Raw genomic sequence first — 26,692 nt, forward strand, 5'->3', positions numbered from 1 at the left:
ACTCCACATTTATTTGATAAACTGTAGTTCTCATTTACGGGGCGGATTCAGATCATTCACTCTTGATGGGCTGTGACGTGACACTAAACAGTTTGTGTTGTGGGCTGGACACTGAGTGAGCTCACAGATTGGTGACTGCAGACAGAGAGGATGCCGCATCAGTGCCACAATATTGCAGTTTTTAAATTACTTTATTTCATCAGCAACCAGACAAAATAAACCACCAACACTGATTATCGGAAAAATGCTGCATCCCGTCTCCAGTTATTGGCCAGGCTGATTATCGGCTATTCCTGCACAGTACCCAATGACAGGCAAAATAATATGTCTTGTCTGAACCTCCTTGAAGTCAAGATTTTATCCTGTTATCAATAATAACATGTGTCTAAAACATATAAAGAATCATTAATTCAATTAATTCTATATTAGTTCACACTTGCTCTATATTTTACATTTAATATGAGATCCAAAGACACACTGTATCAGCAAGGTTTTCAAACTCACTTTCCTTGAACCCTGACCTCAACAATTTCGTAGAATACCTAACATGAACTTACTTCAGGCGCTTTAAAAACTGGGTGCCGCACTTTCAAATTCAGAGCAGCACAGCACATCTGAGGGGTTTTCAAAAAGTGCATTTTGAACATCGGCTGTAATTGTTCCAGTCCGACCAATCTCCTCCATCAACCATCACCACCAACGTGTCCCATGCTGAGACCATTAGTCCCATAACCCACCCATGCTCTGGAACAAACAAATAAGACATGTTTATACAAAACATATGGATTTCAGCATTTCATATGCAGTCCAATCGAAATGTCCTTCAGTTCGTTTTTGTTTATTGCCATTAAAAAGCTTCACAGTCAGCTTCACAGTCACAGCGTCTCTTCTTCTGAGCACATCAGACACCCATTAAGGCCACTTGGCAAGCGTGACACTCATTTAAAAACAAAAGGGGAGGGTTAATGCAGAGGCAGAAAAGACAAAATAAAAAACAGTAAGGTCACAAAGACCAAAACATACACAACAGTAAAAAAGTAAATTTGACGGACAAAAGAACTTCAAAAACATACCAATAAATAAATAAGGAATGTGTGTCTGCTTATTATTTGAGGTAGGATGGAGCCTTGAAGTACTGAACAGTTGGAAATAGAGTAATTACAGTTTGCGCCCATATGAAAGACCGACAACATGCTGAAATACAAGGCGAGTCATCTTTAAACAAGCAAAAAAAAGTCTGATTTTATACAGAGACCTTCAATCCAACATCAGGCAGAGAAACAGATGTGAGTGTGTGTTATTTAAGGTTGTGCAGGATGGACCTGAGGTTGAGGCAGAGGAAGGTGTGCGTGTGGTTGGTTTTGTGATTAAGTTCTTGTATCTGAAGGTGGAGGGAGGACAGTTCAAACAGACGGCGGTTCTTCCTGAAAAAAAAAAAAAAATCAAAGAAACGCAATGAAAACCCCATGAACGAGTCACACACACACGCACACACTGCACTACAGGTAACAAGAATGAAGTTTACAAGTAAGAAGTCACAAATAGAGTACATTTTTAGTGCCAATATTTGTTCATCAGTTAAGTTTTGTTTTTAATTAAATCATGATTGACTGCTGATGTGTTTCTTTCAGCCCTGACATTGTTGTTTGAATTTCTTAGCTTAGCATTCTCATTATAGCTAGCCAGCTAACTTTGTTTCGAGCTTCTGAGACTGAACAAAGCCAAGTTGGAGGATGCCATCAGAGCGAACATGGGAAATAGCGAAGATTGCAGTGGTGCGGCTTATCAGCAACACTCAACCCTAATGACATGCTGAGTCCAGGAAATACACTCCACTAAACTTCTCCAGATGTAGTGGTGGTAGAGGAACAGTCAGGGATCACCAAAGTTATCGGGATTCAGCATTTGGGGAAGATGACTGTCTGTACAAACATTTTTCAACAATCCATCCAATAGTTGAGACATAAAAGTCTGGACCACAGTGGTCGACCTAATGACCGATATTTCTACTCCTAGGGCCGTTTGCATGATGATAGATTATGAGCAGCTTTGAAGGTGTGGATTTCATTTTGGACTTCAGGACATAAAAAGCTCAAATAAATACGTGGCTCTCATTAAAACTTGATTTTATATCTGAGCATTCAGGTACTTCCAACCTAGGATCAGTGGCATGTCAATCCATGTTCAGTGTATGATTTTTGTGTACCTCATACTTGAGAGCTTCTGCAGAAGGATGGAAAGCTTCTCCAGGGATGGGAGCTCCAGACGTGGATTTTTAAGGAGCTGAGAGGCTGTCCGGAAAAACTCGTCACAGCTACACGCATCCAAGAAGGGATTTAGGTAGCCTACAAACACACAAACAGAGCGAGGAAAGTAGGATATTACTAAAACAATTTCTCCAATGAACAACACATTGCTGTCCAATGTTAAAGCTTTTGAAGAGATTGTCTACATAATTTTGCCATGCTCTGCGGATTTGCATAGAAATTAAAACGACATGGAGGCACATACAAACCGTGAAAATCCCTTTAACAATCAAAAGCAGTTAGACAGGGACACACATGCTGGTCAAAGTGAGTCTGCGATGATTGGTTTTGGAAGAGCCTCCATATTGTCAATGTTAACTCTGACCTTCCGTTCATGAAACCATAACTTCACACACACACACCAACACATGCTCAGACACACACACAGATGAAACAAAAGAGAGACAATAGCATCAATCCTCACAGATGGGAACTGCACATTTTTTAATTAGTAAAAGCAAATGTGGCCCTTATGAAGTCCTAAAATTAGTCAGTTGCTGGTAAATAAACATTTGTTTCTGCTAAAGACACATTCCTAATCCTTCAAAAACTAACTCTCCACCGGCTTAGACCACGCACAAGGGCGAGGGAATACAATCTGAGGCACAGAGGGACTTTTTGGCTGGTACAGAGGTTCTGCTGGCAATAAATCACAGCAGAAGATTGGACAGGGAAGAGTAGGATCAGGTTCAGTTAAGAAAGAATAAGACGGGTAGGATCTGATAGCACGAGAAGGATAAAGCAGGAAAGGACAGTTTGGTCAGTCTTGGTTCCAGCAACTACATCACTTCATCTCAAGGTTATAAAACAACTATATGCAATTCCCTTTACTGACATGAACAACGTCTTTTCAACATTTTACAGTATTTCTTGCACATTTTGAATGTTACAAATGCCAGCGCTTTTAAATTAAATCTCCCTGACTGTGGATATTAGAGTAATGTCTGCTGATCGTGGCTGGACAATACAGCTCTCTGCCTATCAATGTTTCAGTAGCTGAACTTGATCCTTCAGCCCAACACCGTTCTGAGGAGGTATGGTGATTGATATAACTAAAGTTTATTTAACTCAGATTACATTTTTTTTTTTTTCTGATTATCTGAGAAATCATTTATAACCCATATTCATCAAAAGGTAACATCGCCCAGAGCAAGGTTTTTAATTTGGTTGGAGCAACATTCCAAATTTGGTCTTTTCTGTTTTATTTTAGGAGAAAATCCTCACATTTACGAAGCTGAAACCAGAAAATGTCATTTTCAGAGTATCTCTATATTTGCATATACAATCGATTTGTACTGTAAAAACAAACAATTTGTGTACAGTGGGTTTTAAGGGCTTCAGGTGATGACTTAATTCTGTGAGCTGATAACTACGAGCGACCAAAATTGTTTTCTCACTGTCGCTTGACAAACTGTTCCTGACAATACTTATATTTTAATTGTTCAAAAATGTCCAGACTTGAGTGACAATCATTTAGAAAGCTAGGTAGGTCCTTTTTTTAAATTAATATCATACTTCAATTATCGTTTTGCTTAGGACTGGCACAAACAATCTTATCGGTTTCAGAGGTATTAATATTGTATGTCATGACCAGAAGTATAAGGCCAGAGATATATTTCCTTTTAACAACACGTTTGCAGGCACATGATGCCTGACTCAGCAGTCCTGCATTTGTATGGACCATTGTTTTTGAACACCCCCATATGTGATACGCGATGTGTCGAGATATAAAAAGCATGTTGTCTATGCCTACAGTGAAACAGCAAGTATATCTCCAGCCTAACACATGTGTGCAGCAATTTTGCTCACACTGCCCAGTCTTCTGATGGGTCTTCATTATTCGAACATGTGCTACATTCTATACATGTTTGGCTATATGGATACAGATGGAGACAGAGAAATACAGACACATTCCTCATGGGCTTGATGGTTGTAAATATATGCAATTCGGGATCACGTCAAATAGTATAAACCTTGTTTAAAGTAATTTTACCAGGTCAGAGGTTTTTTCTGCAACGCAACAGAAACATGGAACAAGAAACACGTCTGTACTGAGTCGGCTATGAAAGAATGCAAACACACACGTAGGTCCATATGTGAACATGGAAGTTAAATATACTGTATGTTTGGTAATGTTTGGTAGTGAACGCACCCACTGTTTACCAGACATCAGTTAAAAGCAGGAAAACACTGTTACTGAGTCTGGACTGAGGTGGCCGACAGCATTTTTGTGATCCACAAATGTGCTATTAAGAAGATGTGTTGTGTAACTGGCAGAGCAGTCAGGTTGTCGCACTGTGACCACAGACATGTGTGTTTTGGGTACAGCTACACCTTTTTGTTTTGTTTTGTTTTATAGGCAACCTTCAGGTGTAAACCGGTCTCCCCCTCTTCCTCACCCCTTTCCGTCTCCCCTCATTACTGCCTGTAAAACACAATAATTAGCAAGTCCTGCTAGACTTACAGTCCCCTTAAAACACACAACTGTATGTACACACACACACGCACAGCTCCGGCCCCAGTCGCCTCCAGCATATGGCTCTGCTGTATATTAGCAAACAGCAGTCTTAAATGATATGGCTTATAACCCTGCTGACCTTGCCCTTCTATGGAAACACACTGCAGCTGTTCCCTCCTCCGTCAAGTCTTTCTATAAAAAGGGCCAGGAGGTGGTGAAGGTCCAACGTTTTATGGCCACAACTTCCCAATCTATTGCCTGACCGGTGCGTATGATGGATGTGAGCTCAGAGAGGCTGTTACTTGCCACATGTGGTCTTTTATGCTGGGATGATGTGTCAGAAGGAGCTGGTATAAATCAAAGTAAATAGTGATAGTAAAGACAGTATATAAATCTGGGCTAGAAGAGTGATCACAGCAGCTTTCAAGGCTACATCAACCACAGACGGTTTCCTGAGCAAAGTGAGCTGTATATTTATAAAGATGTTGAGGTCACCAGTGATGTGCTACGGCAGGCTGGAAATTCAACTATATCATATATATACACAGTATATACTATACACATTATATATATATGTATATATATATATTTATACACACTGTATACTGTATACTGTATATGTATATATATGAATATATATTGCTTGGCCTTTCACTGATTTAAATGTACAAATGTACAAAAATGTTAAATGATATCTAAAAAGTGTTACAATAGTGGAGTTTCTAACTTCAAAATGTTCTGCAACTAATGTTCAGAGATGTACCTTGACTTCATTTGGACTTCCTCAGTGCCTCAAAAACTGGTGCGTCAGCCAGTTTACTAAACGTTAACGTGCAAAAAAACCCTACAATTTAAGGAGAAAAAAAATCTAAATCTAAACAGCAAAACTGGAGGAAAACAGGAAACCTTTTGTTCTTGTTGTTTCTTAAGACAAGGCCTTTTTATGTTGAGCTAATTTGACAAACTAGATTCATGTCTTTTTTAAAAACATTCAACTAGAACAATTCTTCCTATTTGTGTTTTTATACCTATCTGAGTACAAAAAACTTTAAAATTCTTATAAAAACAAACTAGTGCATTTTAGGTAATAATGACTTCATCTTAGAAAGCCAAAGACATGTACATGTACAAGGAATAACTTAAGTAAAAAGAAACCTGTTGGACATAAACACTTTGTCCAGTCTCAAAATTATACACAGGTGATGGGTTTTCTTCTTTATTCATGAGGCGCATGCCTACTTACGGGACTGTTCAGTAAGCTGCATCAGGATGTCTACAGGTGTGTTCAGACCTCCACGGCCAGCACGAATTATCCACAACAGCACACATACTCCTCCATAGCGGATGAATAGGCCTCGGCACTCCTCAGACATCATCTCGGTATGGAGACTGTCCAGAGCCTGGGCCAGTACATCAGCTGAAAGGACAGACAGACAGACGTATGTAAATACAGAGATACTTAATTCTGGACTAGATTCTAGACTGTCTCATCTGGATTGGTAAAGATAATTTGTTTTGTGCCCGGACAACTGTCATTTTAAAAGGTGGTTGTATTTTACACAAGCAGCTTGACGGACTTGTGACTTATTGCAGGTTAGGGTTAGGCAAGTTCAAATAACATTCTCTGAAAAAAAAAAAAGATTTTGGAGTTCCACAATAAGAAATTCCACCCTTTGGGGATTCAACAATAAACAAAACAAATACATATTTAGTGTTTGGAAGTGTAGCTGCAGGTTACAGGGCGGCTGTGGCTCAGTGGGTAGAGCGGGTCGTCTAGTGCTCAGAAGGTCACCAGTTCGAATCCCGGTCCCCCTAGCTGCATGTCGAAGTGTCCTTGAGCAAGATACTGAACCCCAAATTGCTCCTGATGAGCAGTTGGCGCCTTGCATGACAGTGTATGAATGTGTGTGTGAATGGGTGAATTGTATTGTACAGCGCTTTGAGCTGTCGTTAGACAGGAAATGCAGACCTTTTACCAGTAAGCTAGCTGTGTCGTCCTTGAAGTGAAGGCACATGTACACTGGGACACACCTACTTGCCTTGGGTGTTTATTATGTGATTGAATAATTTCAGTCTTGAATTGTCATTTTAGCCTTTTAGCTGAAAAAATAATACTATTATTTAGCTGAACCAACCAAATAGCTGGCATTTTGCTATAACTCAAACAACATATTTGCTGACTTAAAATAATTGATTAAACAACTCATTGAAGCTCTAATCTCCTCTTTGTACAATACATTTTTAGCAGCATTTTACCTGTTCAGTAACAGGACACTTGTCCTCCATCTAACCTTTCCCATCTGATCCCCACTATCCAAGCCGCTTCCTTTCTTTCTCACACTCCATCACTGTACTTTAGGCTTAATGCCTGCCATTCTTCTGCCATCACTTTTCCGGTCCAAAACCAATTTTGCCTGACAAATTCAAAGATATGATGTGTGACAATCTCAAACAGTTCCGAGAAATTCTCAAGGTCTGAGAAAATGCCTTTCGAATGTCCAAAAGTGCTGGATTTATACATCCTGACACGGGATAAAAGCTGTCCTTTTACTTTCGACTGAGTTCGGTTAGTTCGTCTCAGAATGGTACCTATTATGTATAAAGTTCCCGATAATAAGAGGGGGAAGAAACATCTCTCCATTATATCCAATCTGGTTTCATGTCACTCCAGGCGAGGGAAGAAAGCAAACCTGGTGAGCAGACTGACAGAAAATAGTCTATATAGAGACATACTGAGGGAGCCCTGAAGCGTTATGAGCAGATGGAAGGTCAGTTCAGAGCAGAGTTTCATAAAATATGTCAGGATATGTAGGCTGCACCCACTGACTGCACTGAGATTTATAGTGTTGAAGGCCAGGGAGGAAGATCTGGATCTAGCTAAAAGCCTTTTGCCCTTTTCAAATATTTTATAGGAGCAAGAGTTAGAGGCTAAAGCCAGACTAGCTGCTCTGTGAGGTTAATGCTCTTTGTAATGAAAACAACATTTTAAGATAGACATGAGTAGGGGTCCAAAGATCTGCAGTGCAGCATATTTCCACACGAGTTCCTAATTGTGACCAATTTGACTATTTGTCTCTACTTTTCCAAGTTATAAAAACATTTCTATTTCCCTGATTGCCCGGGGATCGCTCAAGTATTGAGAAATCATTCTTAGGGACCATCTCGTGTATTTAAAGAAATTTAAGGCAATCCATTCAAGAGTTGTTCAGATCTGTTAGTCTGGACTACAGTGGAAGTCTGATTGACATTGTCTTCCCTTGTGCCACGGTGCTAGTGTGGCTAGAAAACCTCACCTCGATAACAATGTTTAAACATTTGCTGGTCAACAGTGTTTCACTGATCAACAGAAAATTAATAGCCAATATTTATTATGAATAAACTGCTTCACCCATTTAACAAGCAAACATTTTTCACTGTTTCTAGTTTCTCAAACATGAGGATTTACTGCTTTTCTCTGTATATTATAATAGTGCATATTGAATATTGTTATATTTAAGATGTCCCCTTTACCTCAGGAAAATGTGGTAATTTGTCACTTTATTCTGACACTTTACAGACCCAATACTTTATCGATAATGAAATAAAAAAACTGCACATTTACCGATGATGAAACCTGATTCATTATCCTAAACCTTCCATCCTGCTATATCTTCATAATTTAACACCAGCTTGTATAGTTCTTTAGATACAGTATGTGTGTTCAGTACTATTACCTTGTGTGACAGTACGGAGGATGATGAGGGCGCAGAGGATGCGTGTGTGAGGACAGGGGCTGCGGTAAAGAGGCCAGCTCCTGCAGACTCCACCCACAGCACCACCACAAGACTTTGGATCTTCATATGTCGCCACCGTTAACTCAGCTGGTGGCTCTGATACCTCCTCTCCTATCCGCCGCAGAGTGGCAGATAGTGCTACATGCTGTGCAGATTGTCAGATACAGACATATTTGTCATTGTATGTTCATGACTGTGCCTGCACTCATTTAATTTAGTTATATAACTATAGGAAAAAGGGGAATGATATGCCTTCAATGATCTCCATCAAACGCCAGTCTAGAAAATACAACATCACCCTGACCGGGAGCCAGCAGGCTTCTTCTCTGAATAACTGCTGGGTCCAATAAATCATCACAGTAAACTACAGCTGCTATCTAAGATTTATATATTTCCAAAAGCAGTAAAGAGTGAGTGGTTTTCAAACTCGCATCCTTCTCCCCAGATTTTAAGTTGCCTCCCTTCTTCCATTAATGCACTATGGCCCAATAACGTTTGGCTTTTGTCTTAAAATTCAGCACATATTGCAGCAATAAGGCAGCATGTGATTCCAGTTGAGCATCAAGCATGTCACTGCGCAGATATGACATGGCCTGACAAACATATATGGGGGGAGCCAAACACCCTGCAGCAGGACTGGGGAAGAGGACTGATGTTTGGAAGTTGGAAGCTGTGGGTAGAGAATATGGTGGCCAGGAACATAGTGTGAAGGCAGGAATTTAAGGCCCAATCCCATTATGCTCTTTGCCACCATTCCTCTGTTTTGCGTTCGTGTCTAAGGGTAGGATGTCCCAATTCTTCTTGGTATTGAGGGGCGTGTTAAGGATACGCGGCGCTCCAAATTGAGGTTTTTTCAGAGGCACACTTCAGACCAAGGGTTGCGAGAACTCTCTGTTGTTTCAATGTGTCGTGATTCTTCTTTTTTTATAACAAGTATAAAACAACTGCTACTACTTTTCTGATGATTGGACATAAGCTAATAGTAATGGGCTAAAGGCTGGATGCCTGTATTTGACCTTTTAAAATAAAATAAGCATTAAAAGTGAGACTGAGAAACAGCTAAATTATCTCATCACCTGTCTCCAATTCAACCAGAAACCTGCTGATGTTCAATATTTGTCTTATCATGGGGGGCTCCGTAGGGATTCATGGCCACTTGGCTGTATAATGGAGCGGGACACATATTCTTATCAAAGTTACAGAGACAGGGACAGCCTGTTTTGATGCCTAGTCTCAGTTCAACACACAGTCAGACACAGAAGGGACTTCAGATAACCACACTTGTCATCTGAACACAAGATGGAACTCGACAGGACCTCCGAACATTAAAGCCCGCCGTGCTGCGAGGGGAGATGTAGTGATAAAGTGGATATTCCCTACTTGAAGCGCATATGTACTGTACTTGTCAGTACAGTGGCTCTGAGGGAAAGCTGTGCATTTTGTTCTATTTCTGCTGCATGATGTTGTGAATGTGACCTAGCAGCTTTCTGTAGAATAAGATTCTCTCTCGCAAGATCAATTTACAATAATTACGGAATGTGCCGGGCCAAGGAATTGACAACATTTTCTAAGAGACCATAATGTCTTTGCTTTGTAGCAGGTCAATCATTTATTCATAGACTCAATATACAACATATCGTGCATCCCTGGTATTCTTTCTCCCACGTGTTGTTACTTTTGGACAGAATATAAACAAAACAAGATGAAGATATAATAAGTAGCCAGCTGAAAAGATTGTTAACATCTTCAAATGGTCACAATTACAACCATGCGGCCTAAAATCAGAATTTTCTTCAGTGGAAGTCTTTAAAAACATAAGACAATACGGAAAATTAACATACATAGCTCACATGTTCTACTGCTATTGTACTCATGATGGATGTTATTCTATGCATCCTGTAACAGCTGAGTTTAGCCTCAGGAACAATCATACCTTGTCTTTACCTGTGCACTGTTGTCCATGTGTCTCAAAGCCCAGTGGATGAGGCGAAGAAGGTGCAGGAGGAGGTCAGGTTCTCCTGTAGGAGTGAGATGAAGCTGATCTGCTAATAGTGGCAGCACCTAAAGAACCAAAAATAACTTATTTGCGACAAAAATGTTTGGGTTTGTCTTAATTTTTGGCACTTTTTTTATCATGGGCAGCAAAAATATGCACTGACGTAGTTAGGTAGTTAAAACCAAGACATCACACTGACACTACACCTTAAGGCATCTCTCGTTGAGAAGGATCTCTGGAGGAAGACGCTGGCTCATTCCTTTCGTTTGGTTTGTTGCTACTGATGAGAACGCCTGTCCATCAAGGATCCAGTCAATCAGAAGAGTCAGGAGCTTTGGAGGAGCAGGACTGGAGCTGCCCTGACAGACAAAGGGTGAAAGAAATAATGGTTCAATTATATTGTAAACTTCAACTCAATTTGTCACAAAATGGTGAAGAAGTTATCTAAATTATTACTTTTTACATGTTTTTCTTATTAATACATTAATTATGTGTAGTACTCAATCATCATCATTTTTTAATTAGTATTTCTAATCTTTACCATAATTATCATCTTAATTATCTGTAAGATGACATTACATCTCGATTCGAAGTCTATGAAATGTCCTGCAAAGAGTAAAAAATTTGCCCCTAAGAGATGCAGGGAAGTCAGGATTTAAAGAAACGTCTCTAGAATTCACAACTGCATCTACAATCTAAGTTCAGCTGTGGGACACGCAGTCATATTCAGGGAAGTGTGAACATTACATCATGACTGTGATTTCACTGGGCTGCCTCAAGGTGTTAATTTAAGTCTGAAGAAGTACGATAATGAAATTAATGTTTGGCTCCGTCAGTGTTCTCTGAATAAGGGAAGGGGGAAAAAAATCAACCTTGGAATGACAAGGGTAGCTGTGTCAACTGAGCTCAGAGCTCGACTGCATCGACCGATAATTCGTCTTCATCAAGAACTGCGATGATAACATAATAAAATCACAAACTATGATTTATCATGTCAGCTGGCAGCATGAGTGTGGTTTGTGGAGAAGAACAGCTTTACTGTTTCCAGCTTGGATGTGTGTAAATGAGCTTGTTAAACGTGTCAAACAATGCTAAATGATGTGCTCAGTGTTTTTCAACAAGCACAAGGAAACAAATTAAGCAATGCGGCCTTAATTAGAGTAAATCCTACTGATTGGTAAAAGATTTGACTGGGAAACAAACACACACAAGACAGCACAATAAGAGAGAGGTGTTAAAGCACCTTCTTGTTGGGTTTTCCAGAGACAGCAATTTTCTCCATTTTGGTTGATTTAATACACTCTGTGTTCTTAACACTTATTTTCTGACAGCCTCCTGATGTGATGCTCTGCTCGTATTTTCTCTGAAAGCAAAAAGATGATGAATGACTGCATGAAAGCACATTTGCTTTTCAACACATTATGGAAAAAAAAACAATTTCCAAGCTGGAAGAAATTATGATTCACAGCTAGAATATCAAAACTTAAGGTCTCTCTACAAAAGAAATGTACTTGACTCTAGTTATGAAACACACATTGGATACTGTGTTCGTACCTGTAGGTTATCAAGTCGAGCCTGCACCCTCCGGGACTGGCTCTCTAGCTTCTTATTCTGTTCACTGATCTTATTCAACTGTTGATTTAAAAACAGTGGATGTAAATCTGCCATGCAGGGCCACTCTCTATAAAAACAGGCTGTATTTTGTTAATTCCACATAAACAAATCAGCAAACTTTCTTATATGGGATTGATTTGTATTTATTTTTTGTGAGATTTTATTGGTGGGGGGGGGATTCCATAGCTGCAAAACTGTTAAAAGTCCCAACAGACAGTTCTACCAAGAAAACAAAAGCAGATTCAGTGATTTCTATATTATTGAACATAACACAAGAGGGTTATGTCATATCGCCCTCCTGTGGTACAAGGTACTAACTGTTCAGTATGAGCCTTCTAGTCCATCATTGATGAAGTGAAACTTTGTATCTGTTCATTTATTTAAAAAATCTTTGTATTCAGGAGTTGGCTGGCCTTTCCTCCAAATGTTTGCTCATTTAAGAAACTGCAATATTACAGCCCCAGACTACAGAGATTTGTGACTCTATCGAACTTTGGAGACACCCACAAAACCCAAAAAGACAATCCCAGCTTGTATGTGAACTATTTTCACCTCTTTCTTCATGTTGTCGTTCAGCTCCTTGATGGTGTCGAAGCTAGACTTGAGCCTCCTGTTCTCCTTGCTCCTCTCCCGTACAAGTTCCTGCAGCTGGCTCACCTCTCGCTGGTGTTTCTGGTGACACATAAAAGACATGTTCACACATATTGACCAACAAACGCTTCAGTGGTACGTAGTAGAGGGCTGCATTGGGAACCCAAATCTCCCGGGAGCGGGCGGTTTGAACTTTGCTGCGGGTGGGAACGGGCAGCTAAAACAAACACTGCGGGACCGACAGGATGACGGAGTCAACAAATGAAGTAGGAAAAAAGCTGGCGCGTTTCATCTTCAGTATCCCCGCATCCAGTGCGCCTTCAGAGCAGGCCTTTAGTGTTTGTGGGCGCATTTTGGAAAACAGACGCACGGGATTGGGACCGCAGTCGGTCAGCAACATTCTCTTCCTCCACAGCAATATTATGGCCAAGTGATTCATTTGTTAAATTAATTCATTCATTCATTAACTTTGTTTATTTTATGTTATTTATTAGTGTTATTTGAGATACTCACAGCCCACTCTCGTTGTTTTTTGTTAATTAGGTCATAGGCGTGATGATGTGTTATTGAGCATATGGCTGCCTACTTTTGAATGTTTTTATTCTTATTATTTTTTCAAACAGAATGCCACATCTGGCTAATAATTTTAAAACTGCTGTTTTTCATGTTGTTCATGTTGTTTTTGCAAAGCAGTATATGTGCCGTGTGACGGTGCAAAGTTTTGATAAAACAAAGTGATATCTAAATTTATTGTGTACCGTTGTCTATCTGCTGATTGTGTTCTTATTATTGTTTCTTATTCAGGTCTGTCTTAGAAAAGAGACCTTAACCTCAATCACTGCGTGATTATATAAAGGTAGAAAAATAAATAAAATACAGAGGAGGAGAATAGAATATGAAACAGCCTTTAATTCATTAAAAACTAAATGAAAACAACGAAATAGGAGCGCTATTCCTGACCAGTGCGTCAAAAGACACGCAGCCCAGGGAAACGAAACAAACAACCCCATGAGTCTCTTTATTAATAGCCTATAAAATGACGTGTTTTCTCCTGCGGGACAGGAGAAGACACAAAATCAATGCATCTCTATTATTGTGCGGGCATAAATTCTCAGAGTTTTGCAGGTGCGGGCGGGAGTGGACATACACATTGCGGGAGCGGGCGGGAGTTTAACACGCACGGGTGCGGTGCGGGCGGTAATGGTCAGAAATTCCGCGGGAGCGGGCAGGAGCGGGATGAAGAAAACGGTCCCGCGCAGGGCTCTAGTACGTAGCCCTATTCAGTCCACCGCATCCGAAATGATATTGGCTTGTTTGATGTGTTTAATTAGTGCGATCATTGGATTTGGATGGATGTCTCTGTGTGTCTGACCTCCTCCACAGCTAGTATCCGAGTGTGTAGCATCTCCTCCAGCCCGGCAAGCCTCCCAAAAGCCTCCTCCTGTTGCTTCAGCTTCGTCTCCCGCTCTTGCAGCTCCCTCTCCCACTGCTGCTGACTTTGTCGCTCTGCCTGCATACACACACATACAAACACATTGATCATACTAAACTTTTATTTTATGTTATATAGTAACCCAAACTAACATTTGACTTCAGACAACCAACTGTGAGTATCCTATATTTTCGTATTTCCCTCATCTGGATATACTGATGAACCACTATTATGATAGTTCTGCTCTCTCACTTTAAGTTGTTCGTAGATGGTCATCATCTCTTGATACACCTCTGCTAGTACTAAGGAAGAGGAGCGGCACGAGTCAGGGAGCTGTCGAACTCTCTGCAACCTCCCGTCAGTCTCAGTTTCCAAGGACCCAGGGCTACCATGCAGACAGGAAGGCAAGGTCACATCTGGAGGAATGAGGTACAATAAAGGTAAGCCCGAGGCTATCTTAATACCTACCTATAACAGAGGCTGTTAGGATAAGTCACAAATCGCAGCAATAACAGGACATTTCAAAAATAAATTACAAGAACTCCAGGGCCTGTTTCATTATTCATGATCTTGTCAAGTCATTCATTTTCAAACTACAATCATATCAACATGTCTGTGCTTCAAAGGATTTTCCCCAGGAAGCAGGAGCCCTGAAATTATTTCAGCATCACTTTTTTAAGTTTGCTATACGGTGGTGACTTCTTCTGGTAAATGTTTTCTGGCTCTGACACACACACACACACACACACACACACACACACACACACACACACACACCTGTTTCTGTAAACAGCAGCTGAGAGTCCTGAAGAGGGGCAACGGTAGAGTCCCCGCTCAGATCATCATCACTGCCTTGTAGACAACAATCACTGGCAAACCTGAGAAAAGATAGCAACAAGCAAAGTTTTGATCTTGGCATAACAACCATCTCAAAAAAGGTTATTTGTATGAGTGATGTCATTAGACTTACTGGTCAGGATGGTGGGTAACTGCTTTGAACAGCTCATGTAAAGCTTTGTCATAGCTTTTCAACTCCTTGCTTGGCCGTTTGGATCGGTTGGCAGAAATGAGCCTTTGTACAGCCTCTAATACAGTGAAAATAACGCAATGTTAGGCATATATATTCAAAGTGTCATCATCATTTACTTTGAAACACGTTTTATACTGTAAAAGATTCTCCATCATCATTCACATTTTATTAATGTAACTTCTCTGTAAAGTGGAATATTCGTGGTTGTAAATATGTGTATTTTATTAGAGAATTGTTAGAGAATTTAAATGAAGTATTTGAGGTTATCGGAGCATGTGAAGGACCTCCGTGGACCTCCTGTGAAGTGCACTTCACATCACTGGCTGCTCGGGTCATGTCCTCTGACGGTGCCAACTGTGAACCAGAGAAACAGAGTACAACAACACGACATTATTATTCAGTTGCATTCAACGTTGAAGTCACGTTATGACAACAATGACGAATGAACTTCGCAAAAACAAGTTAGACCTGACGCAACATAACATAGCAGTACTTAGGGTTTTGTTTTATTGAAGTTTGACTGAGTTTTTCATTTAGCTAACAGGGATGAATGATAAGTTAGCTAACCAGACATGGCGACGTAGCTAGGCAACGACAGGAACGTTTCAATGTGGAAGTAAGCTAGGCTAAGTTAGCATTAGTTTGTGGATACCAATCACACGTTGGACCATTGCAGCCAACGTGCCGCTGTTTCTACAGGATAACACTGTTACAATGAACAAGCCGAGTTTGTCTGGAAGTTGTGTAAGTTGTCCAACCTGTTTCCTCCTCTCCAGATATTTCTGCTTCAGCTTCTCGACCGTATCCGTCACATCGGTGTCTCTAAACCGCAGGTTCATGTCTGCTGTTACTGTTTAGGTTACGTTAATGTTCGCTATAATGTTGATAAACTCTGCAGAGTTTAGTCAAGAGATCCAATAAACACAACATACAATCAACTTCCGGTGAACACTTTGGGATTGAGAGCAATTTTCATGAATAAGGATCGTGTATTTGCGATATAACGTAAAATATTTTGAAACTAATCGTTAAACTTCCGGTGTTACTCTTCTTAACCGTATTAACTTGACGTAGCTCCGTGTTGACTAGAAACAAAAACACTAAACTTGGCGTTTGGGTGTTTGCTGACTGTCGCCTTCCATTACATTGTTATTGTTGATACTGTCATAATAAAATCATCACCGCAACCCGGGTTCTCTGAGGCTGTGTTCCTACCACTCAGTACCGCTACCACTGTAAGCCTCTGTCTGATTTTCGTTGCGCCTGAACTAGAGTAAATAGGGTAAGCCTGGTCCTAGAGCACAGTGAAGGTCCTAAAAGATACATATAGCCTACGTGCTTTTGCTGACATGTGTTCTTTATGAAGATTGAACATTTTCCTCGTGTTTAATCAGATGTAAGTTTTATTTTACTGATCGTTTATCAGACGAATTTTTTACTCTGATGTTCTCCCTAATGGCATTAAACACAATTAATCCCACTGTACCTCTGTGTGTTGAAATTTCACAATCTTCGCTCTGTAGGGAGTCTGCTGTGTTTGTTTCTAATGTTTTTTGGCTCTATATGGGTGGGCTTTTATCTTATTTTATTTTAGTGTTGGTTGTTAATAATTGTTGTGGTTGGTAACTCCAAATATCATCTCCTATCATGCATGAAATCCGGAAATATTGTAATTGAATTTCTCGAATTTTGACTTTATGGTCAAAACCAAGTCACCATTCTTCATTATCATTCCATCTTCTTCCTAATGTCTTACTCTATCACAGGTACACATTTGGTTACATATCACTGCAGCAAAGTAGAAACAATTTCACCTCAAAATCAACTCCAAAATGAATAAACTCTACATACAGTATTCTGACCAGTATTCAAATCAACTCCTTCATAGGTTAGTTCTTCATCGTCTTTGCATCTTCTTCCTGTTGCCTTACTCTATCACAGGTTCAAATTTGGTTACATTTCACCGCAGCAATGTGAAAAGTTTTCCTGCAACAAAAAAATCTCCTGCAAAAACATTTTTTCACAGATTATTTTTCTTTCTCCTGAAAATGTTTTTCCACATGGTTTGACACAGATATAAAATCCACCCATTTTTTTCCTTAAAAAAAACTGGATATACGTATAATTTACTTTTACTTTTGTTACGTCAGTACATTCATCACCATAACATTACTTTTGACACTGGAGTAACATTTAATGTCAAACACATTGATACATTTGCTCAAGTAATATCCAGACAGGTGACTTTTACATTACAAACGTCACACGATATCTTTACTTTTTAATCAAGCAGGAGTTTTTTGGTAATTTACGCCGTGCAAAACGGAATTTTTTTTCTCAGAACTCACAATTAGGGGAGGCTTTTAGTTACAGCTGATACTACCTGACTCAGAAGGTCGGAACAAAAGTGGGAGACCACACAAAGGCAAACATTTGAAATAATATGTTAGCAGAGTTTGATAGCTCAGTTGTTCTGCTGCGCTTCCAATGATAGACCGCAGAAATAAATAAGGAGTAATACACTCTGTGAGACATCAGTCCTGCTAATGATTGGAAAAACGTACGGCGTCTTTTATTGGCTGTCATTACTGTCCATCACATTACCTGCTTAAAATGAAAGGTTTGCCTAGCAACACAAACTATTACTCATTCTCCCAACTGAGGGCACATTTTACACACGGGTCAACATAATATGTCATGAAATCAAACTGAACCAAACTAGACCAAATCCAAATGAACACAAACAATCTAAAAACCCTACTGGTTGGGAGCACAGGAGACACGGCGAAAGATGTAGCTCCAGCACTCTAATAGCAGGTGCAGCATTCAGAGGAAGTAACTTCAAGTCTGCTCATTCTCCTGACACTCCCACTGCCCCGCCTTAATACAGAAACAGGTAAAAACACAAGGATTCACAAGAACAGGGTGAAGGAGTCCTCACACAGCACAGACAACCAATGCAGGCACTGAACAGCTTGTAGCTAGAAACGGTCTTGTACTGTACTGGACGCTAACGTGAAACATCTGCAGCTCAGAGGCTGTGCGCATGCTATTTGCGAACGTACGCCAACTTTAACCGCTCGGCCATCGCGGAATACAGCTTGGCTGAAACGAAAAATATCTAGGTAATCTAAAGCCGTAACTTTGTCAGGTTTGGTGGCATAAAATATGAATTACCAAATAACAAAACACGGACTGAATGACACCACTGTTAAATGATACAATGTAACGACGTTATGTCCACCTGACACATTTATAAGGCTCTTACCTGCAGGTCTTTTCCTCATTTAACTAGAGAAGACAAGTTCTAAAGAACTTGCGGTTGTGAATGCTCCCTGTTGACGAGCTGCAGTCAAATGCGGATGCTGGCTGTGAAAAAACGTGTTGACCGCCTTTAAACCATTTACGACAACAGGTCTTATAGGGGCGAGATTTTTGCTGTTTTTTGCTTAAAGGAATTAATGGATTAGCCTTTTTTTTCAAGGCCATGACGTAGGAGAAAGAAAAGAAAAAGTCAAATTAATAAAAATTAAATACTGATAATCGATTGCTGCTGACTCTACTCTCAAATGTTGAAACAGATCATTTTCTCATTTTGTCAAAGGCTTGAATTTTTTTTTTTCGTCAAAGTCATAAAGCCTTGACAATAAACAATATAAAGATATAGCCGAGATGACTCCAGCGTATACATGCAACACCCACTATATATGACCTATCAACTCTGTATAAACTAAACCCTGTGTATTGAGGAGTCAACAACAATTCCACAGCTATTTATATCACTCTCGTTGACGGTGACAACTTTTTTTTTAAAGCCAACTATTATGCCTGGCACACACTTACAACAAATATCGACTCATCAGACAGTTTTCACATTTCAAATTGCTTTACTTTTCAAATTATTGGCCTCCATTAGGCTCAGATAGTCTAAATAGAAGTAAAGCATTTTTTAAATTCACACTTGTTTTGTACTTTCTTTACATTATTTCATCCAAAAACATGAAATGTCACGATGATGATTATTCATATTATTATGATTATAATGATTATTAAGATTATTATTAGTCAGTTATGTTCTGATTGGTGAAGCAGGTTATAAATTAGATGCTCCGATTTTACCTAATGGCATTAATGCAAATCAGTCACTACGTACTTTTCTTCTTTTGATTTTTCAGTACATTCATAACCATTACTTTTGATACTAGAGTACATTTATTATCAGAAACATAAAGACCTTTAATTTCCTTTAAATCTATATCCGGATATTAATTGTCTTCTGTTAGCCTACAACATTACAGTAACACCACACACACAAACACACACAAACACACACGCGCGAGCAAGAATGCTAACTGCACAGTACTTCAACACTTCATAAACATCTCAGGATCAACATGACTTCTTTATTGCAGGGATGCGGCTACCTTACATTAAACAGTTTTGACAGTTGTATGTAGACGTGAACAAACCTGGAGCGTTGAGTAAATACACAGAGTTATATCAATGACTCAGATGAAAACTATGCTCGATAAAGGCATTCAGTGTAAAAGCAAATAAAAAGTGATCTGCAGTTTATTCCACACTGTGAATGTGAATACTACTATGACTGTGTTACCACAGATCATTCGTCCCTGCAGCCACCAGACTGTTCAACTCAAGCACTACCTGAACAATCACTCTCCACTCACTTAGCTTTTTGTAAATATCTTATTTCTTTCTGTCTGATTCTCTTTCCTGTACTTGCTGCATTTTGAGCTGTTGTAACAAGTGAATTTCCCCGTTGTGGGATAAATAAATAAATCTATCTAATCTAATCTAATCTAATCTAATATAATATAATATAATATCATATAATATCATATAATATAAGACATGTTATGTAATTTTGATTGTATGAGGAGATTTGAGAGGTTTTTATGTAGCTTTTGTAATCTCACAACTGAATCTTTTCTAACAGTTGATTTAAACTATGGAATAAATATGCGATGCACAGTAAATATAACTGAAAGACTAATATAAAGTTAGTTTGTTTTAACAGCAGGCAAACTGACTATAGCATGTATTTATAGCCGTGGCCAGCAGAGGTCAGTATCAGTTCTGTGAGGACTGTCCATCCTGGAGGGTCCGCAGGTCTTCAGGTTGTAAAAAGCCCTTTATGCCTCTAGAGGGAGCTGTGGAGTCTGATTCACTTCTTGTTGGGTTCTGATGATTGAAGTTCTGTTGACGGCAAATATCAACACAGACTTCTCTTCTTCTCTTAGTATGAAGCATCTGTGTACTTCTACTTGTTTATCTGTAGAGGGGGCTGCAGCGTCACAAACTAACCTCTAACCTCTAACTGAAAGCTGTTTTATCTTTTTTTAATCGACCACATCTGTGTGCTTGACCCATCCATCAGGTGATAAACAGATGTTTAGCAGGAAAAGTATTGTATGTAGGTACAATTTTGATGTACTTTACATGAGTATTTCCCATTTCTGCCACTTTATACTTGGACAAATACTGCACTTTTTACTCAACTACATTTATTTGATATCTTAAGTCATTCATTAATTTGTAGAAGGCTCAGATAAGGGCTTGAAATTTGTTTCAATTTTTTCTTTTTTACTCTATTGACGGTGACATGTTGTGGTTTCTTTCTTGTGGTTTCTTTCTTGTGACAATTGTACTTATTGTAAGTCGCTTTGGAACAAGGCATCTGCTAAATGCCCTAAATGTAAATGTAATTAGAATAAAATAGCAAATTCTGATAACAAGAAAAATGTCCAACATCCCATTGGATAATCGGTCTGCCCCGAGTACATACGATGTGTATATCTACATGAAAATACATGTTTAATTGACTTTTACATGTACTTTTCAATTAAAGTGCTTTTATTGCCGGAAAATTACTGTTGACAGAGCAGTATATATTTATTACATACTTTTACTTTACTTTTATATTAGATACTTACGTTTAAAGGCTTCTACTCAAGTTAACCAAAGTCATATTTTAGCATGACATCTTAACTTTAACGTAATTGTGAGTTTTGGGCACTATTTACAACCTTAAAATAAGGACTCTTGCTAAAAAAGGAATGTTTTAAACAACAACATAAACAAGCAACACATGCCAAGCAACAGATTAATTTGGCCAAAATATATTGAAGTCACATTTAGACAGAATAACTTGTTCTTGCAATTATAAAAGCAGCTAAACTACCTGGGCAGTGCAGGCAATAAAGGGTTATTCTCAGAAATACTGAAGATTGGAGGAGATGTGTCGTTGATTTGTTGGCCAAATTTCCAGCTAAGTGGCTCCACAATGTTGCCTTGTGTGTCATTCCATAAAGTCATGTGTCAAGTATTTTCACTGGCATTCCCTAAAGTTTAGGCTTTCAGTGCAAGCAGTCAAGAATACTTGCGGGGAACCTTGCTTTTACTTGTGCTGCATTATGTAGCATTAAATACCATGAATATGTTGACAAAACAGTCTGAACTCAAGGTCCATTTACTCAGAGATTGAGACTGTTTTGTCAACTGCTGACAAGACTTAAGAATGCACATGATTTCATCCCTGAACACAAACGACAGGGCTCACCGCGTTACAAACCTTATCACTTTTATTCAAACTGTACACGTACAACAGGCTTATCTCATTAAAAAAAGACAAGTAAAAAAGACAAAAATGAGTGTCCCTATAAATACAATATGCCTTTAAAAAACAGTCTGCGTTTACTTGGTAGGTTGCATATGTTCCAATAAAAAAAATTTAAAAAACCCACACTCATACTCCTTCTGAAAACTTAGCACTAGACAAAGACATCAATCTGGTATCATTGACATGGGCAGATCTCAGCTGCCTGAAGACGATCACAGAATACCTTTGCCTTGTTAGGTCAAAACTTGATGGACGAGAGATGACTCGCGTGGTGGAGTGTTGCCCTGTTTCCTTACTCAATCCTTTAACCGGGGTTTGAGGTATGTCGTTCGTTGTGTGTGAAATGGGATATTTCTTGTACACAAACTGCTTCAACAGCATACTACAGAAAGTTGTACACAGTTATCTACTATTAGTGTGAGTAGATTGTTTACGACTAACTAGAATACCAGGTCTATAAAGGTCATAAAGTCAGTGTTCTCTCGTTGCTGCAGGGCGTTTCCATTCATAGTTTACATGTAATGTATATAGAGAACATGTGTTACACGACAGGAAGAAAAACTTCTGCCTCGAAGCTGTCTGAATCAGAGCAAAAACATCTTTATCTTGTGTTTCCCGGCAAGATCTCCCGCTGATCTGAGCAGTGAGTCAGAGAAATAAAATTCCTGATCAAGTTCAAAAAGTCAGTCCCTGTGTGCAACAGTGGATTAACAATGGGACTAAATCGCTGATGAACCTTTTGCAAATGATAACTGTTCTAAAGTTTTGTTTTTCTTACTAGACTTTAAAGTGTTGAGTTTACCATAAAATGAGCATTTAGATGACAGGTTTCCCTTCTACTGTGTTAAAAGGGTTCCATGTATTTAAAAAAAAACATCACAATCTCATTTCAATGCAAATTTGATGTTTAACTACACCAACAAACATTAAATTTGTTGCAATAGGCTGCTGTATCATCACCAGTAATTCAGTCCCAGAAAATATGGAGAAAAAAAAAAATGACAAGATATTATCACATAACCCTTGACCTCAGTCCTGATTTCTTGTTTTATGATTTAAAACATTTACTATGAGTTCTGTTTCCAGACAGAGAAGGAAAAAATGCAGTTTTTCTGTGTTTCAAAGTCGGATGTATACTAAAATAAAGATTCATTAAAAATCTAAAATGTTCTGTCTGCTTGTGAAAACCATTCAACACTCAACGAGAAATTAGAGGGGGGGTAGGACAGATTCAGTTACATTGGATTGAATACAGGCGTGAATGTGTACAGTCATCTTAATCCAGGATAAAATAACGTTAAAAATCCTGAGCAACCATTTCCACCCCGTACGGATTAAATCTGGATCCTTGAAATGGTGCTTTGGGTGTCTTAAAAGCTTAAAAAGTCTTTGATGAGTGATCCAGCAGTCGAGAGACCACACACAGAGACAAACAATGAGCTGTTGTGTCTTCGTTGCAGAGAGTGGAGGCCCGTGTGTGTGTGTGTGTGTGTGTGTGTGTGTGTGTGTGTGGTCTCTCCCTGTTTGATCCAGGTCATCTAGTGAGAATCAGTCATTGTTTTTAACACTTTTAAACTTTAAGGATAGCTGTGCAAACCAATACATAACTTCATTCACCTTCGGAGTGAACATTCAATACAGGAGCAAATACACAACAGACTGGAAAACTGAAAAAAATTAAAGTAGAAAATGAAATAAATGTTTTGATTTCTGGGCAGCCACTTGGCACATAAATGGCATAGTGAGTCACGAGTTGATTCGTTATTCCTCGGATTAAAAACAGGCGAGATTGTGCTCTGCAATGTCTAAACACACGTATTTAAGGATTTTCAGTCTGTACCTAAAAGCAGAGTAACTTCAAATTTACATGTATAATCCAGGCATCCATAATTCATGAATTCACAGTCAGAGGGCGTGGCTGCTGCTGTGGGGATCAAACCTTTGACCTTTTTTTGCTGCAGCATGGACAGGCCCATCAGTCTTTTTCTGTTATGGTGCCTTCCAGTGAGAGACTCTCACCAGAGTAGACAGGAAGTACATTCAAATTGTAAGATTAAAAAGGATATAATCAATAATATGGAGTGAGTTTTCATATTAAAAGTAACTTCACCAGTCCAGGTACCTGTGTGGTCTTTTGCAAAGAACATAATCCAAAAATGCAAATGCCAAGAGTGACAAAAAATAAAAAGATGTATATGAAAAATTCGTCCAGGTTCTTTCAAATATAGAGTTTTGGTGTGGGTACAAAACCTGATTTGCTCTCACACCTTGAAAAACACAAAAAATCTGATTAAAAATGTCCAAAATAGTATTACAATGAAAGCTATTTGACCTCATTTACATGGTTGCTGTATCCAAACTCTCCTCTCCACACTTTAGACCGTCGTCTCTCCATGGTTACCGTTGCTAAGGCGCTTGTAGAACCTCCGCCATGATTGAAGCGTCTTCCCGGACCAGACCCAGAAACCCGAGGTGATCCCGACTATCATGGTCATCAGGTATTTGATCATGAACACTGTGAAGTCCGGGGTCATGGGGGCGAAGTTGTGAACTGGACAGGGTACGGCGAAGCGCTTACAGGTCTGCATGTGCCAGGTCCGCTCCCAGTGCTCCCTGAAGGCCTGCTCGTAGAAGTAACAGGCGATCACTATGGTGGCCGGTACTGTGTAGAGCACGCTGAACACCCCGATCCGCACCATCAGCTTCTCCAGCTTCTCCGTCTTGGTGCCGTCGTGCTTCATGATTGTGCGGATCCGAAAGAGGGACACGAACCCGGCCAGGAGGAAGGACGTGCCGATGAACAGGTAGACAAAAAGAGGAGCCAGGACGAAGCCGCGGAGGGAGTCCACGTTGAAGATGCCGACGAAACACACTCCTGTCAGGACGTCGCCATCGACTTGACCCATGGCGAGGATGGTGATGGTTTTGATGGCAGGGACAGCCCATGCGGCCAAATGGAAGTATTGGGAGTTGGCTTCAATCGCCTCATGGCCCCATTTCATTCCAGCAGAGAGGAACCAAGTCAGGGACAGAATCACCCACCAGATGGAGCTGGCCATACCAAAAAAGTACAACACCATGAAAAGGATGGTGCAGCCCTCCTTCTTAGTCCCCTGAGCCACCGTCCTGTAGCCGTCATCCTTGAATTTATCCACACACACAACTTTGTCCTCCAGGAAAAACCCAGCGGCGTAGGCGACCGCCACCATGAAGTAACACCCAGATAAAAAGATGATGGGCCTCTCGGGGTACCTGAACCGCCTCATGTCCACTAAATATGTGAGCACTGTGAATAAGGTGCTCACACAGCACAGAATGGACCAGATCCCGACCCACAGTCGGCCGAATTTCACCTCATCCTCCCGGAAATACATGATGCCCGTTGGTTTGGTGGGCTCACAAGGCGCCCCGCAGTCTTTCACCCCCATGAATCGGTACCCCAGGTAGGCAGGCACCTCCAGCTGCAGAGGACAGGAGAACTGGTGGTACGGGCTGGGCGGGTTAGGGCGTGGGTTTGGTCGGCCCATGTTTGGGGGAAGGGTCACTGGGTCGGGTGCAAAGGGGGAAGACGAGGAGGCTGGGCTGCTGGGTTCGGATGTGTTCTGGCCGACGCAGATCTCCCCGGCTCCGTGGACGGGGAAAGCCTCGCAGCGGAGTCGCTCCGGCCACTGGAAACCGAATTTATTCATCAGGGCTTCACATCCCTGCCGTGCACGCTCGCACAGGGACCGACATGGGGGTATGGCCTGCTCCAGCACCGTGCATACAGGCGCATACATGGAGCAGAGGAAGAACTTAAGGTCCGCAGAGCACTGGACCTTGACCAGAGGGTAGAACTGGTGCACCTCCAGTCCGGCGTCCTCCTGGTTCGTGTGGCCCAGGAGGTTCGGCATGATGGTCTGGTTGTACGCGATGTCGGTGCACAGCGGGATGGAGATGGGCTGGCAAAACCCGTGTTCTGGTATAGATATCCCGCTTTCACTGTTGTAATGCTGGGCAGAAGCGAGCGAGGACAGCCCGCACAGCAGCCACATGATCCGCAGCAAAACGGAGCCAGTGGTGGACCTGGCCGCCGCCATAGTTGAGGAGGAGGGGGAAGGGAAGGAAAAACTTTGATCCAAGTAGGGCGACTTGAAAAAGGCTCAAAAGCGAAGAAAATCTTCCTTAAATGTCCCAACTCTTATCTCACAGTCCGAGAAACTCGACTTGAAATTGCCACAATTGTCTTTTTCCTCGTATTTTATGATGATAAATCCAAGTGAAACGTTCGTCGTGTCATGACTTCTTGATGGTCTTTGTAAGTGACTCCAAGCAGTCCACTCTCACTCCCAGCCGGGTGAAAATAACACTCAGAGTCCCATTTTATCGAACTAAGGCGAACCCGAAACAGCCCAGCGCGTCAAAAACTTAAGCGTGGCCACTTTCGCGCAAAACAAGACACATTTAAAAGTTGAAAAGTCTCACATTTCCATCGCTTTTCCGACTTGACTTTCCACACGGCGTCGGTTCACATGCTGAGCGGTTGGAGTCCAGGGGCTCGCTCTGCTCGCTCCGTGCAGATTCCACCGGTTTCCAGGCGCCCCCTCCATTCACAAGACCCCCCCGACAGAACGCAGGGCGCCTTGAAACCGGTGCCGCGTCTCAGCGAATCAGAGCGTTTGTTTTCCTACAGGATTCGATCTTGATTGGTTCTTAGTCCCTATGGAAGGAAAATGTGTTACAGTAATTACATTACACCAGAGATTTTACAAAAAAAAATAACATTTAATATTAGGTTGGTTTTTTTAATGATTTACAAACAGCCTGGAGCATTTAAGTCATATTAATTTATTGCTTTTATGAAAGAAAAAAA

At 40.4% G+C, this 26,692-nt stretch overlaps 2 protein-coding genes across 3 annotated transcripts; both read right to left on the reverse strand.

Moving 5' to 3' along the window:
• Window positions 1–175: 175 nt before the first annotated feature.
• ccdc138 (coiled-coil domain containing 138) lies at window positions 176–16,416 on the reverse strand. Of its 2 annotated transcripts, none has more exons than XM_030428730.1 (15): window positions 15,959–16,416; window positions 15,485–15,554; window positions 15,141–15,255; window positions 14,948–15,048; window positions 14,423–14,586; window positions 14,111–14,248; window positions 12,700–12,819; window positions 12,088–12,165; window positions 11,777–11,896; window positions 10,740–10,892; window positions 10,482–10,598; window positions 8,478–8,682; window positions 6,008–6,181; window positions 2,214–2,345; window positions 176–1,424 (listed from the first exon to the last, which is right to left on the reverse strand). In XM_030428730.1, exons 1-15 carry the CDS (start codon window positions 16,037–16,039, stop codon window positions 1,258–1,260), a joined length of 1,935 nt encoding a protein of 644 aa, XP_030284590.1. In that variant the 5' UTR covers window positions 16,040–16,416; the 3' UTR covers window positions 176–1,257. The 2 variants fall into 2 exon arrangements, with proteins under 2 accessions (XP_030284590.1, XP_030284591.1); XM_030428731.1 differs by having other exon boundaries at window positions 2,207–2,345; window positions 15,959–16,412.
• A 5,368-nt stretch (window positions 16,417–21,784) lies between these two features.
• On the reverse strand, window positions 21,785–26,419 carry LOC115588261 (frizzled-7-A-like). The gene has a single exon (XM_030428733.1). The coding sequence runs from the start codon at window positions 25,917–25,919 to the stop codon at window positions 24,216–24,218; it is 1,704 nt and encodes a 567-aa protein (XP_030284593.1). The 5' UTR covers window positions 25,920–26,419; the 3' UTR covers window positions 21,785–24,215.
• Window positions 26,420–26,692: the final 273 nt, after the last annotated feature.

The sequence above is a fragment of the Sparus aurata genome, chromosome 9, assembly GCF_900880675.1.
Source record: "Sparus aurata chromosome 9, fSpaAur1.1, whole genome shotgun sequence".
NCBI classification, from domain to species: Eukaryota; Metazoa; Chordata; class Actinopteri; order Spariformes; family Sparidae; genus Sparus; species Sparus aurata.